The sequence below is a fragment of the Motacilla alba genome, chromosome 3 (assembly GCF_015832195.1).
Source record: "Motacilla alba alba isolate MOTALB_02 chromosome 3, Motacilla_alba_V1.0_pri, whole genome shotgun sequence".
In the NCBI taxonomy this organism is placed as follows: domain Eukaryota; kingdom Metazoa; phylum Chordata; class Aves; order Passeriformes; family Motacillidae; genus Motacilla; species Motacilla alba.
Window position 1 is genome coordinate 26,145,147 of NC_052018.1, and position 14,038 is coordinate 26,159,184.

The 14,038-nt window shown below is 36.1% G+C and overlaps 1 protein-coding gene across 2 annotated transcripts in view; it reads right to left on the minus strand.

Moving 5' to 3' along the window:
- The window catches only part of KHDRBS2 (KH RNA binding domain containing, signal transduction associated 2), a 324,652-nt gene that overhangs the window by 214,854 nt on the left and 95,760 nt on the right, over window positions 1-14,038 (minus strand). For both annotated transcript variants that reach the window (XR_005256157.1, XM_038130241.1), the window contains exon 3: window positions 6,069-6,185. Coding sequence is in view for 1 of the 2 variants with exons in the window: in XM_038130241.1 (XP_037986169.1) it covers window positions 6,069-6,185 (117 nt within the window). In the remaining variant the exon portion in view is untranslated. The remainder of the gene's footprint in view (window positions 1-6,068; window positions 6,186-14,038) is intronic.

A 14,038-nucleotide genomic window follows, 5' to 3' on the forward strand; every position in this document is an offset into this window, starting at 1 on the left:
AAAGCTTCCCAAGGACTGGCAAGCCCTGGAGGCTACTGGTGCTGGTGAACGAGCACACATTTGTGTCCGTGTGCGTCTGGAACTCAGCCTGTTTCCAAGATGACTGCTCTACACAGGTGAAGACTATGGAGTCACATTTGCTGCTGATGAAATAAAGGATCCTGTGACAGACTTTCTGAACACCTACCATTGACCTGCCAGTAAAGCCCTCTACTTTCTGAGTATATAGAGTTGTCTTCCCAAATGTTGCTCTAACCAGGTAATCGTGAGACTGCAGTTCAGGTGGGAGACTCACTAAGGTGAATAGCTTCTGAGAATAATTATTTACCTTTAGCAAAAAACCTAAACAATTGCAATACTTAATAGAATCACTAAAAGTTTATAGAATAAAAGCTATTATAAGGAGTATTGGTTATGATCTGTATCTACCTCAAATTGCCTCCCCTATCAGGGGAAAAAAGGACTTTACAACTCACTAGGGGTGATACACAGAGGTATTTTCCAAAAAACTGGGGTGATTGAGCAGCTGGAAGTTGTAAAATACAAGTAACACTGGAGGAAACAGTGATAAAGATGATCTCTTCTTTTAATCTGTGCCTGACAACAGATTTACATTTTCTCTGTCTAAGGAGAAAGTATTTTATTTAGAATTTTTTTTAAGTAAAAACCTAGCTTTAGATTGCCTTTAGATTGTGAAAGCCTTTGGCACCTTTTGACATGCTCACTTAAAGGAAAAACTGAGAGAATGCAGATTACAGTAGGATTTAAAGAGTTAACATCCTTTTGCCATTTTGGTCCTTGAAGATTTCAGTTTCAAAAGATGGGGTAGTTTGCTTTTGTTTGTTTCCTTTCCCTTGCATTTTTCTTTGTTGCTGCTTGTTTGTTATGGTCCTTATAGCCCCACATCAGCTCATACCAGGAAGCTGAAGATATTTAGGAAGATAAAAAAACTGTGCTGCAGCAGAAGCAGTGTGCTCTTGTAACTTTTGCTCACATCTTGAAGGCAAGCTGAGGGTCCAATCCTACTCTTGGTCATAAACCTGTTTGTGGGGTGAAATGTTCGTAAGCTGTAAGGTGCTGCGTCTGTAGACATAAAAATACAAAGTCTTTATGACTTTTAAACACAAAAAAGAAAAACCTAACAGAAAAATATGAAATGGGTGAGCAGCAATTAATGATTTAAAACTACTACTGATGCTCCTAGCTGTGAGCTAGTTTTCTAAATTAAATGCCACTCATTGCTCTATGTGTCCCCTAGAGATTTTCCAGATGAATATGATAAAGGAGTACTTCAAGGGAACAGAAATACTTGCCTAAGAAATTAACATTTCAGAGATTTTGCATAAAGTCCAAATCAAAATTCCCAGCAGGCTGGAAGTAAATCTAAAGGTTATCTTTTCAAAACCTAAATCAAGTTTTTATAGGAATTCCCAAATTTCTATCTCCAACTCTAAGAGCTGAAACTCCTGGCAACACATTGAGCTAAACTACCATGGCCATAAGCCAGAGTAAGAAACCTCACAGGCATGGGTGGAGTGGCACCAGTGTATACTGTGGTGCAATGGACCACTAGGTGATTTTTGGTTGGCTTTGTTTTGGGTTGTTTTTTTTTTTTAACTTTCTGAAGTCTTTTATAACTTCTTATTCTTGTTGAGAATGCTGACACTCTCACTTGGAAAAAATATTGCATATGTACCTATACTGCATGACCTTAAACATTTTGACAGGCAGTGACACTCAAAAGCTTTTAAAACTCTGGACACTAAAGACAATACCTTTGACCTCACATTTCAGTGAAGCAATAGCATTGGGGAAGAATATAATGCAATGCTTGGACCACAACATCCTACAGCCAAAACCTGCTACATTTTTCTTCCCTTTTGGGCTATCTGAGCATTAATTTATAACTTTCTTGAAAAAAACAATGAAGTCAAGAGAATCCTATCAGAGAACTAACTTTCTACTATTAGGACACTATATCCATGGTAGTTGTGACCTAATGAAAAAACACATTGTGCTTCAAACCAAAAACCTATTGGGCATTGTTCACATTACCTATGAACTTAATCCTCTAAGATATCGAAACATTTACTTAAAGGTTGCAGAACTGACCTCACAGCACTTAGAATTTGCAGGGAAGAGACCAGTGCACACTGCAACTATCGCATATTTTCAAAATCTTTTTTAAGGCAATCACATAATACAGCTGTTAAAAACCAGCCTAAAGCAAACAAGCTAATAATTGCATCTCAGTAGTTTCACTGGTGCTCATTTCAGATCTTTTTAGTTGCAAACAAGCTCTTAATGCTTGGTTTTTTTCTTATAAAGAAAAGGTAATGAAACAAATTCTCTTTAATAGGAAAAGCTGTTGTCCAGTGACAGTGGACCTTATTTGGAAAGCACTTTAACCCACAGATTCAAGAAAGGCATGTAGTTCAACTGCAATTATCTCCTCTTTCCTTAACAACCAGTTTTAACCAAAAACCGAAACTTGAAGAAGGCAGCAATTAAAAGTGCTCAGTAGCTGATAAAAGACTGAGTCTAATAAAAGTAGTTTATGTGGTTTTTCAAAGCTGCAGTGCAAGTTTGTTCTCGAAGTTTTCATGTTTTATAGGAAGACAACATGAATCTTGAATAACAGAATCCTTTCAATAGCCAGGACAAATGACATCTAAAAATCTAATAAATAACCTTGCTATCAGGACACCAATTTCCAAATCCTACTCTATGTAAGTAAAACATGGTTCAAAAATATGTTTGGAGCAAAGACAATGTGATCCCCTTTAGTTCAAATAACTGATCAGTCTTCCAAATGTCTTGCAGGTGATGAACAATGAGTTTTCAGAAAAAGATATGCAGGCTAAAAAACTATTTTTCATTTTTTCCCACAAAATGAAAAGTAACCAAAAATCTTTATTTGTTTAACACTTAATATATTATTAAATCAAAATTAAAACATTCTATTGTTCTTAGGTTATTCCACTCTTCTAAACAGACTCCTTTAAGCCACTTTTAAAATAATTTTTTTTAAAAAAACTACTGATGCAGCTATACTTGGGCATCTCTTCAGTAACTTCTAACATAACGTTATGTGCTCTGTGGTGTTTTGTGCACAATTGGAGCTGGTCATAATACACATTTTAGGTAAGCTGCATTGCCTTTTCAAATTAATCTATCCTGTTCTCACACTGTAGGCCCAGCAGATACTCAGAAATCTCAAGTCACCCTTAACAAATGTTCCCTGTTGCTCTGAAAGGAGACAGCCTAAAATATTTAGCCTCTAAAATTTACCCACAGGTTTCTTTAAGGAAGATAAGGAAATTCTGAGGAACAGGCATACCTCTGTTGATATAATCCGCTTCCCAGACACAGAAGCTGCCCCTCTGTATGACCAAAATTACTGACTACAGCCAGAGCAGTTCACTGTTGAGCCAAAACTTCCCTCTTGTTATTTTGGCACTAAAAAACCTCAAATCAGCAGATCAGTTCTTTTTGAAGATTTAAGTGTTTAGGGATCTAGGGCATAAATGTTTTCAGCACTTTTCAGCAGAAATTCTGTTTCTGCTTCTCTGATGCAACTCAGCATCCAGCCACAGCAGACTGGAGGGGGAAAACACACGTGCCTGCAGTCTCTCTAGAAACTGCTATGGCTCATGGCATAATACAGAGCTTTAAGCTTTAAGGAAATTCTAGTGTCCAGAGAGAAATTACATTGATTTTTCTTGAATACTCCTTCAAAACAAAGCCAATACACATAAACTGACTTCTTTTATGGTTCAAAAAACCCAAAAAAGCCTCCAGACTTTGGTAATTTGTAATTAGATCAGTAAAAATGTACTGCATAAATGATACTAGTGCACTTGTTTTTTGACAAGAAAACTGTTTTAACCAGAGCAAGTTGTATTTTCCTTAGCATGTAGCAATTCACACCATTATTTATGCCCACAGTCAAATACATTTTCTTTTTCTTTACATTTTATCAGTATCTCAACCTAGAATAGCCTCTCTGAAATGCTAATTGTAACTCTTACCCATCCCATGATTATTCTCACACTCTTTTGCCAGGAACTGGTAACACTGATGTACACAGATGAGAAAATTCCTGCCTCTCACTGTAATTGCACAGGGATTTTGTTTTCTTTTGAGTCAGTAATGTCTAAATTGGATTAAGATAAATTGTTTATGAGCCTTTCTTTACAGAAATTGCTTTCATGGCTGCTATATTTAATGGCAGTTTACCCCAGAACTTCATTTTTTACACCTGTCTCATATGAACAAGTCTCCATGAAGCTCATACTCAATTTCAGATTATTCTTAAGGACTAAAAACCTTTTGAGGAGGAAAAGAAAATACCCCAAATTTTGCTGACATACTCATGACTGAATGTAGTACCTGTCATGCTGGCACTATTCATAATGATCAGATGAAAATAAAATTATATGATCAGAAGAGTGACCAATCTCAAAATCAGAACTCTTAATCTGTCTATTAATGTGTTTAAACATCTTTACACTCCCTTGTCTGGGCAATTGATGCTCTCAGCAAAAGTAATCTGAGTGGGTGGCTGAGAATGGAGCAGCTGGGTATCAGATGTAGTACTGATGCAAATTACTGCTACTTTGCGGACATACATTCATTCATCCAAGGAAATATTTATGATTCCAGAAGTTAGATATAAGTAATTCAATATTTTACCTGTCAATACCTGGAAATAAAATCAGTAGTGTATTCAACATTTATTATCTCATAATTGTAAATGAAGTGTCACTAAATGTCTGACTAAAATGTCATCAAGAAAACTCTGAAAAATTAAATATAATCTGTGTGCATATTTTGTCCAGTTTGTGGGTTTTTTGTTTGTTTTTTTTTTTAATATTGCAATTCCAGACCTCATAATGTCTATGTGATTGCTGACACACATTACCAAGACCAAATAATGCCAACCAAAAAATCCTGATTGGTCTTTCCTTTATTTCAGCATATTATTGCTTTCATAATTTTAGCTACTGAGATTAATGACAGAGGTGACAGAAATCAAAGAAGAATAATGCACAACATTACTACAGGCTATATACAGGTAAAATATAGTGAAATTAGGAGTCAGTATTTCTGTGTTGACCATAACACTCCTGTTCCACAGATTCTAAAAGACATCACTATGCAATCAGGACTTGTTCTTTGGGTCAAATACATGTGAAGGCTTCCTTAATGTTCTGGTTTTAGATGGGACAGGATTAATTTTCTTCCTAATAAATGGTACCCTGTTGTGTTTGGGATTTAGTATGACAATAATATTGATAACACACTAATGTTTGGGTTGTTGTTATGTAGTGCTTACCCCAATCCAACCAAGGACTTTGAGTGTCTCATGCTCTGCCAGTGAGGATCTGCACAAGAAGCCAAGAGGGAGCAAAGCCAGGACAGCTGACCCAAACTGGCCGAAAGGATATTCCATACCACAGAGCATCATGTTCAGTATATAAAATGGGTGGGGAACTAGTTGAGGAGGACTAACACTTACCCGCAAGTAATTACTTAGAGGCATTGACCAGGCTGTGATTCCAAACATCTTTTTTTTTCTTTATCTATAGTGCATTTTTACACACACTTAAGCAAAATGTTCACTTTGTTATCTTCTCCTAGAACTATACTCTGAATAAATATTCAACATTAAAAAAAACCCCCCATCTCTAAAGAAACAGAAAATAAAAGAGAAAACTCATTTATGGACTCCAATAATAAAGCAGTAATATATAAAGCTGTACTTTCACATGAGAAAGAGACTTCTCTCAGAACAAATGAACTTTAAACTGGTTTCTCTTTTAGGTGAATCGCTTGAATAACAGTGATACTATAGCAATTGTGAAGGTCTAAGCAAGGTTGGCATAGCAAGAAAAAAATTGTATTTAAGCAAATTATGTAACTTGAAAAAAACAAACTAGCCTTGCAGTCAAGAGTCAATTATAGACATTTTAATTGAGTCATTAATAAACAGACAGAGAATCTAAGTGTAACACCTAAAACAACATACGTTTTAACTAATTGCAACCACAATCCAGACACAGTACCTTAGCTTTATCCCTCATGGATCCTTTTCCCAGGATGGACATTTTTGCACCTGTTTCTTCTTGTAACCTCTTTAAGGAGTTTCCTCTTGGTCCAAGCAATTTCCCAACAAAATTGAACTAGAATGAAAATAAGAGAACTCTTTTAGACCCACAAGTACTTTTCCAAATACTTCATAAACATGATGACTAAACATGAAAATTTTACTTTCCTTTAAAAGGAATACTCCTACCTAGCTTTGAGCCTAATTGGCAGACACATAAGACTGAAGAACCAAGATATTCACTCATCTAGTGTGAAAGACAGAAAAAGCATTCATAGTTTATTTGAACCCTGGGAGGGTCCTCTCTAGGACTGACAGGCCAATGGCTGCTACGTTTAGTGAACTGCTAAACAAGATATTTGCTCATGAGACAGTACTGGTGAAACTCAGAGAATGCCTAGGTTCTTTCCCAAGTCAGCCAGCTTTACTTGCAAGTAATATATCCTGTAAAGATAGAGCTTTAGATAGATTTTTAGGATTTGATGCTTCGCACATTGACTTGAAAGTAAGAGCTGTTTTGTGTATCGGCTTCAAACACCTGCTTTGCCAGCACCAGAACAAATGACAATCAATAGAACGTGGTAGATATTCAAGGGCATTTTCTAAAATGAATACAGCTTTGTCTGCCACACTGCTAATATTCCTAAACACTGCACGCTTCATGCTACACATACAGCAGTTTTTTTCTGTATGAAGAGGAAAGATGTCTACAGGAAAATCAGAAGACAGAACAATAAATAAATGAGGTGTTAATATCATGTCGAAACAAAGCAGCAAAAAGGGAGGAGTCTATTAAATAATTTGTTTATTCTGTTATCAACAATCTTTTCATTTATTATTTTTTATTATTTCCAACATCTTTTAAAAATGCTGTGATATATGGTCTTCAGAAGCTGACTGGACATCATCAGCACTTGCTTAACATGTTTTGGAATCATGTTCAAGTCTGAACAGACAGTATTCTGATCTGGCTTTGAACAAAGAATAAGCTCCACCAAAGCAAAAGGGGTGTCATTGTTTCAGCACTTGCTTGGTTTTATTTAGAGAAAAAGAACATGACATTAAGAAATATCAATCAAGAAAATGTTTCTGTCAAAAATACACACAAAAGTCTATAAAGATGTTATAATATACGTTGTTTTGCAGTACCTTCTATTTTAAACATGAAAAAATGGGGAAATATTCTTGTTTTCACTTTAACCAGCAAGAATGTAACAACACAAATGCATCAGCCATGTTAATAACACCCAAACTCTGAATCATGCCAGATGCTCCAAATCCCAAGCTCGCTATTAGTCCAGTGTCTTAATTAAAAATAATTTTTAACTTCCTTCAAATGCTGGTTAAGCTATCTAAGAAAATAGTATATAATCACAGGAAAAATAAATATGTACAGTAAAATCTACTGCCACCTAAAGCAAAAGATAATGTGCCCATGGGGGAAATAGTAAGTGGTAACATTTTCAGGAAAATTTAGCATGATTTGAAGCTCCAAAACCAGATTTTTCAAGCTAGTGTGTTTTTACTTTTTTCCAACTCTACCTGTTGATTTAATAAAAGGTATCAGCTCTTCAAATAGGGTTCAATTTCAAGTCAGTGTCTCAATCAATGTAGCAACAATCCTATGTCTTCAAACTGTTGTTCAACCTCTTCCAGGGAAAACCTAGCTTGGAAGAAGTTGTTGGCTTCAAACTGATTATTCAATTTTGTATGAAAATAAACTAAACAATGAGGAAGAAATGGCAAGAACTGAACTTTAATACTAGCTACTGCTTTAATACTAGATAGCAGACTTAATCTATTGATAGAAATAAGATTTCAAAAATCACACATTTATATACCCATGTATATAAGGTTTATTAGGGATAGCTGAGCAAACAGCAGAGCTTTTGTTTCTCTGCAGGGACCCTCTTACCTGTGGAAGGGAGGGTGTCACAAGTTACACCACCAAATCTTTTGTGACAATTACAGATCACCAATCAGACAAAAACCATGTCCTGCTGCATCCTTTCAGTGCTTCTTAGTATCAAGAAAGTCTACCCCTTCAAAGGTGAAAGAACTGTAACATTATGTAACTTTGGAGGAAACTATGAGAAGGCTAACCAAAGCCTGACTACATTTGTTCTCTGAATGGAATAAAACTATTAAATTACACTCTGTGAAGATTTATGTTGACCATTTATATTTAAGCACTTCATAAACTGTATAATCATTACCTTGACATATTGCTGCAAAGGAACAGTATGGCCAGCACAGATCATGTTATGTGCTAAGTGGATTTTAATCACTTCATAGGAAATAAGTGGCTGGGGATTTTAATTCTATTGATTATGTAGCAGACAGACACTCACATTTCATCCACTATCTACAAAACATGTATCAGGAAGGAAGCAGTTATTTACAACTAAAAACTGAGTTGCTCTTAGTTTGGTTTTGTCTTAAATTGCAGAAAAGCCACAGCACTATAACTGGCATCCTACTGTTATGCTCAGTCTTCCAAGCATGTCTGAAGCCACTGGATATCCTCAGCACAATCTATAATCCCAAAACTCCCCAAGGTCTGAAAGTACTGGTAGACTAACTTTGACTCAATAACTTGTGAAAAATTATATACTTTATGTTCACATATAGGTAAAAGAAGCACATAAGAAAGAGGATGTTTCAGTGAACAGCCCAAAATGCAGGAAATCTGAAACACAACTTAATCTCTTTTTTTTTTTTCTTTTTTTTTTTAATGAAGATATGCTGGGCAGAACCAACTTTAATACTGGAAAGTTTAGGCTCCAGTTAGAGCCACATGCACGCACACGCAACCTGAGCACAGAGACAGTGAAGGAAAATGTGGAAACTCAGGCAGCTGGACTGCATATAATGGTGAGCCTTGCCCACAAACACAGATTCCTGGTACAGCAGATGTAACTGCAAATCTTACTCTGCAATCTCAGATCCAATCCGATTCTGCCAGGAGTACAAATTTTCTCCAAATAATAGTAGCTCTAAGTCTCTGGGATAATATTTGGTCATAGAGAAATTGTTATTCAATTGTTATTGTCAGCTAAGAAATGCTGACATATAGAAGAGAGAGTATTAACAGAAAGCTTCCACTGCTGGGGAGCAAAAAAACTTCCATTTGAAAAATATTGTTGTGTTTGTAGATGTTCTTATAGGTGGCTTAACTTTTCAATCATGTTTATGAACATGATGAACAAGCTAGGCTTTCTAGCTTGTAGAAACCCTTCCTGGTTTATGGCAGAGATTTTGTATATTATTTTCTTAGATTTTTCTTATCATTTGTCTGGGGGAGATGATGCATATCTTCAGGGGGAAATGATCAGGTGAGAGCAGGGGATGCTTTACTTATAATCAAATACATGATGTTTTGTGTATCAACAACGGTGGAATAAACCTTCTCTGCAAAATAAAACCCGACAGAGAATACAGCTCAATAGATCTTTCCTTTATCTACAGCCAGTATCTCCAAAATCTTCCCCGACCAATATGTAAACACAGTTTCAGCAGATTTATCTGCATCCTGATTACTTTCACACTTCACACAAGCAATCAGACAGTAAGGCGCCCAAAGCCAAAGCTCTGGCTCCCCAGTTTTCATCAAAAATTTTTGTTCAAACTACCTCAGGACAGCAAACCAAGGTATAACAAATCTAAGGGATAGTTTATAGCATCAGCATTCAAGCCTCAAGCTAAGTACAATGTCTGGTAGAAAATGCATGTTTACATTTAGAAGAATATTTGTTTCCCTAATTGATGGAGCCTGAATACATTTCTACTAGAATTATAACATTTCCTTCTTTATAAAATCTAATTTAATAAGGTTTTACAACCAGAATCAAGGAATATGCTTACCATTCAAAAAACACATTTGCGCCAGTGACTGTTTCTATTTTATACACAGATCAGTGTTCACAGCAGTAACAAAAGCTAGATAAATATTGAATGGGATAAAACAAATGTTTCCAGCTGTATGATAATGCAGAACAAAGCCCAGAACTGGGAGAAGAAATTAAATTATTCTAGAAGCAGCAAATCAGAAATAGTCCTGGCTTGACAACATGAAACAGGTTTATTATTTCTCAATGTTTTGTTCACCATTGCTATCAGTTCCTTTGTGGAGAGACAAAGTATGATTCCATTTTCAGAGCTACTTATCCTCATGAAATCCTGTCCTTATTCATGGAGAGCAGGACGGGGGTACAGGTGGGGAAGAATCTTTCTAAATTCAGTCCTGTTCTCAAGAAAAGTGGAGAAGACAAAGACGGTCACGTCTGAAAAAAATCTTACTGTTTGAGACCTGCCTATAATTAAGGTCCTATTCTAAGACTTCTGACAGCTCATTTAATTTAGAACAGCATTTATTTTAAAAGTATCTCAAGTTTTCATATGCACAAGGGACTTCATGTTAAGGAAGTACTGGAATACTATGAAGGCAAATTTTATTTTTCTCAACATTTTGTAAGCATTGTATTACAATGCCTGTAATAACATGTTTTAACTTTTGGTGAGCCCTGAATTGGTCAGGCATTTGGGCTGAGTTCAGATCTTAGAAGCATATGTGTGTATGTGTGATAGTAGCCCACTGGATAAAAGTATCTGCAGTGCAGTAGAAGTAAGTAAGGGTGATAGGTTAGGACAGCAAAATAAACTTTATGGCAACTGTCCATTGGATTAGAAAGTTATATATTGTCTTGTAATATACATTGTCTTGTAATGAAGAACTTGTGACCATTTTGAGCTGTGGCCGACTGCTTGCTCTCTTAAACCTCACGGCCTCTGAGACTGATTATTTATCTGAGGAGCAATAGATCAGTTTTAGCCCAACTGTGGTCCCATCCCTTCATTAAAAGTGGCAATAATAATATTCCATTCTATTCTATTCTATTCCTGCAGAGTCCAGGTTTGTCTCCCACTATATGTAGTTATGTGGTTACCCTGTTCAATATCTAGTATTTCTTGGCTTTAACAAAATGAATTTAGTGTTGCAGATAAGCATGCAACACCATTTTTTTACTACAACTATGTGATGTGATATTTCCTGTCTCTTGGAGAAGAGGTTCTGAGACACCTGTTTGGTAGGGCTGAACTTTGCAAGGCTCTCCTTTAGCAGGACATGTCAGAAGACAGCAAATACCCGAAGCAGAAAATGAATGTACCCTGGAGATCTACTCCAAAGAACATGTGCTACTGCTTTCTTATAGTCTTGTATCAGAGAAATGTCTCTGCAGCAGTCTCAGAACCAAAGGAGAAATGGAGAAAGCTGCCCTTTCCTACAGAGCTCATTGGGTCTCATCTCTCTGCTAGGCTTTAAACAATAACCCAGTGCCAGGCTATGCATAGAAAAATTAAATGTTCAAAGGCAAAACATAGCTTCTTGAAAACTCCAGGCCAAATTAATTTCAGATTTAAATCAGTGGAATTGCTTCAGGAATTAAATTAAATCTGATTAACGAAGTTAGAATTATTAAAGTTACTTTGACTAGAAGATTTACCTAAGAAATAAATGTTTTTTTATTTTACCTTTTTTATCTTGAGAAGTGCTGGGAACTTGTATTTATGGTGTGCTAGAAGAAGATGCTGCAATACTTGTCTGGCTATTTACTAGCTCATTGTAAGCATCTAAATCTACAACGAAAATATATTTCTTGGTATATTTCCACGAAACAGATGGTCAGCAACTCCAGACAAAAATCTTCTATATAGAAGTCTACACTGAGATAGGAAAAAGATCTCATCACTTTTCAATTTTAGCAATTTTCTGTCAGAATTCTGGTAACAAGTTGTAGCATTCAAATAAAGCAACTTAAATGAGCCTTAAAATGAAAATAAATTTTCTGATAAAAAGAAAAAATTGGTGTCTGATATACCCTTATTCAGCTAAACTTTCTTAAGTGTGTAAAATTTGAATGGCTCTTTCTCTGATACATGCATTAGCGGTGTCATTTATTAAAATCTGCTAATCTGTAAAACACCCAAACATTTTATTTCATGCAGTTCTGTTTTTAAATCTAAGGTGAGGTAATTGAGGAAAAAGGAACAAATTAAAGGAACAAGGAACAAATTAAAGTTGTGCATCTATATTAAATCCTCAATTAACAAGTTGTTAATTGCAAAGGTTTTATTATTTAGTTGCAGAAGTATCCAGAGGGACTCATTGTACCAGGCACTGCACAGCCATGCAGGAAGAGATGATCTTGACCTTACAGAGCTGTTAAGAATGTTTAAAAAACCCAAACCAGACCTTACTGAATGTACACAGCAACTATTGCTTATTTGGATTGTGAGGAAGTGACTGCTGTTAAAATCATCAGGCTCAAAGATATCAAAGAGGATATTCATACTCAAAGTAAGTGCAGGAGCACCAGCTTCTGCTGGCAGAAAGACAGCACCAGAGCCTGCTTTTTGCAACTCAGAAATGAGAAAGAGGACCCTAATGTTCAAGGCAAGGCTGGATGGGGTTCTCAGCAACCTGGTCTAGTAGAAGATACCCCTGCCCACAGCCAGGGTGACAGGAACCAGGTGATCTTTAAAGTCTCTTCCAATTCAAATATTCCTACGATTCTATGTCACACTTTGTCTTTGGCTTTTGTCTTTCTCCTGCAATCTGGATCATTGCACTGCTCTTCCTAAGGGTGTCCCTATTTGTCCAGTCCAGCTGGGGCAGTGGTGAAGGTTGAGGGCCAACAGGAATGGTTCTCAGTCTTCTTGAGCTTGTGCTGGGGAGAGGTTAGAGATGCCAGCAAACTGGCCACCAGTCACAGGTCATGACTGATCCCAACCCATGCCTCTAAAAGGTAGGGAAGTTCTTCGATGGCTCACTGCTCCCTACTGGGAAACTATGCAAGAAGAGAAGTATTTTTAAAAAACTGCAGATGATGCTGAGCTAAACATGACTTTCACTTGTACTAGATTTGTATTTTATTGAATGAAGGGCAAGGGGATTCTTTAGGACACAAAGCCACTTGGCTTTTAACATTCATTCTAGCCAAACTTGAAGTAGTCAAATTTTACCACTTATGGGAAAATAAAATACAAAGTAAGTAATAAGGAATTCCTGGAACTATGTGTATGAGACTGGCTCATTTGGAAGACATTATCTAAAATGGTATTTATACAAATGCCAACAATTTAGGCTGCAGAAGTGCACCACTGAGCTTTTTCCAAAGTGCACAAAGAAGTTTATAATGATCATACTCACAGGTATGGAAATAGGTACTAAGACTACAACACTTAAAAGCACAATCAACATTTGGCTAATTGGGCTTATTACTCCCACAGATACACAATTTACTGGTCACAGTAATAAACACCATCTGCTCTTTGCTAACTGGCAGCAACCTAACAACTTTTTTCTAACTTGAAGAGTTTGTAATGTAAAAGAATATCTAAAAAAGTAGTAGTACAGTGGGACTTCCATGCACATCATCTTACTCCTACTGAACTGAATATGATTTCCTATTATATGAAAGATTTCTCTTTGCCAGATGATATATTTCCCAAGATAAGCTCTAAGTCAACAAGAAACAGGCTAAGTTAGGGTTGAATACCCAACCATAAAAATAATGTATCTCTCCCATGTATGTTAGTGGACTACTCAAATGTAGCATAAAACACAAATTTCTGATCAGTCAAGGAAATACAACAACAGTTAATTTGGACCCAGTGCATTAATGGACTGATTTAACATACATGCATAGAGTATCCAATTTTGTAGACACTATTGTATTAAACCACAAATGGTTTATGTTAATATAATTAAAAACTCTGTTAGTCAACTTGATTTTGCCTTTTGCTATTAAAGTAATTATACTTACAACAGCATTTAAGTATCAATTTACATATACTGAGCACTATGCAAACAATTTTATTGTCAAGTCACGTCCATAATCAAAGCAAAGCATTACTTTAAAGTGACTG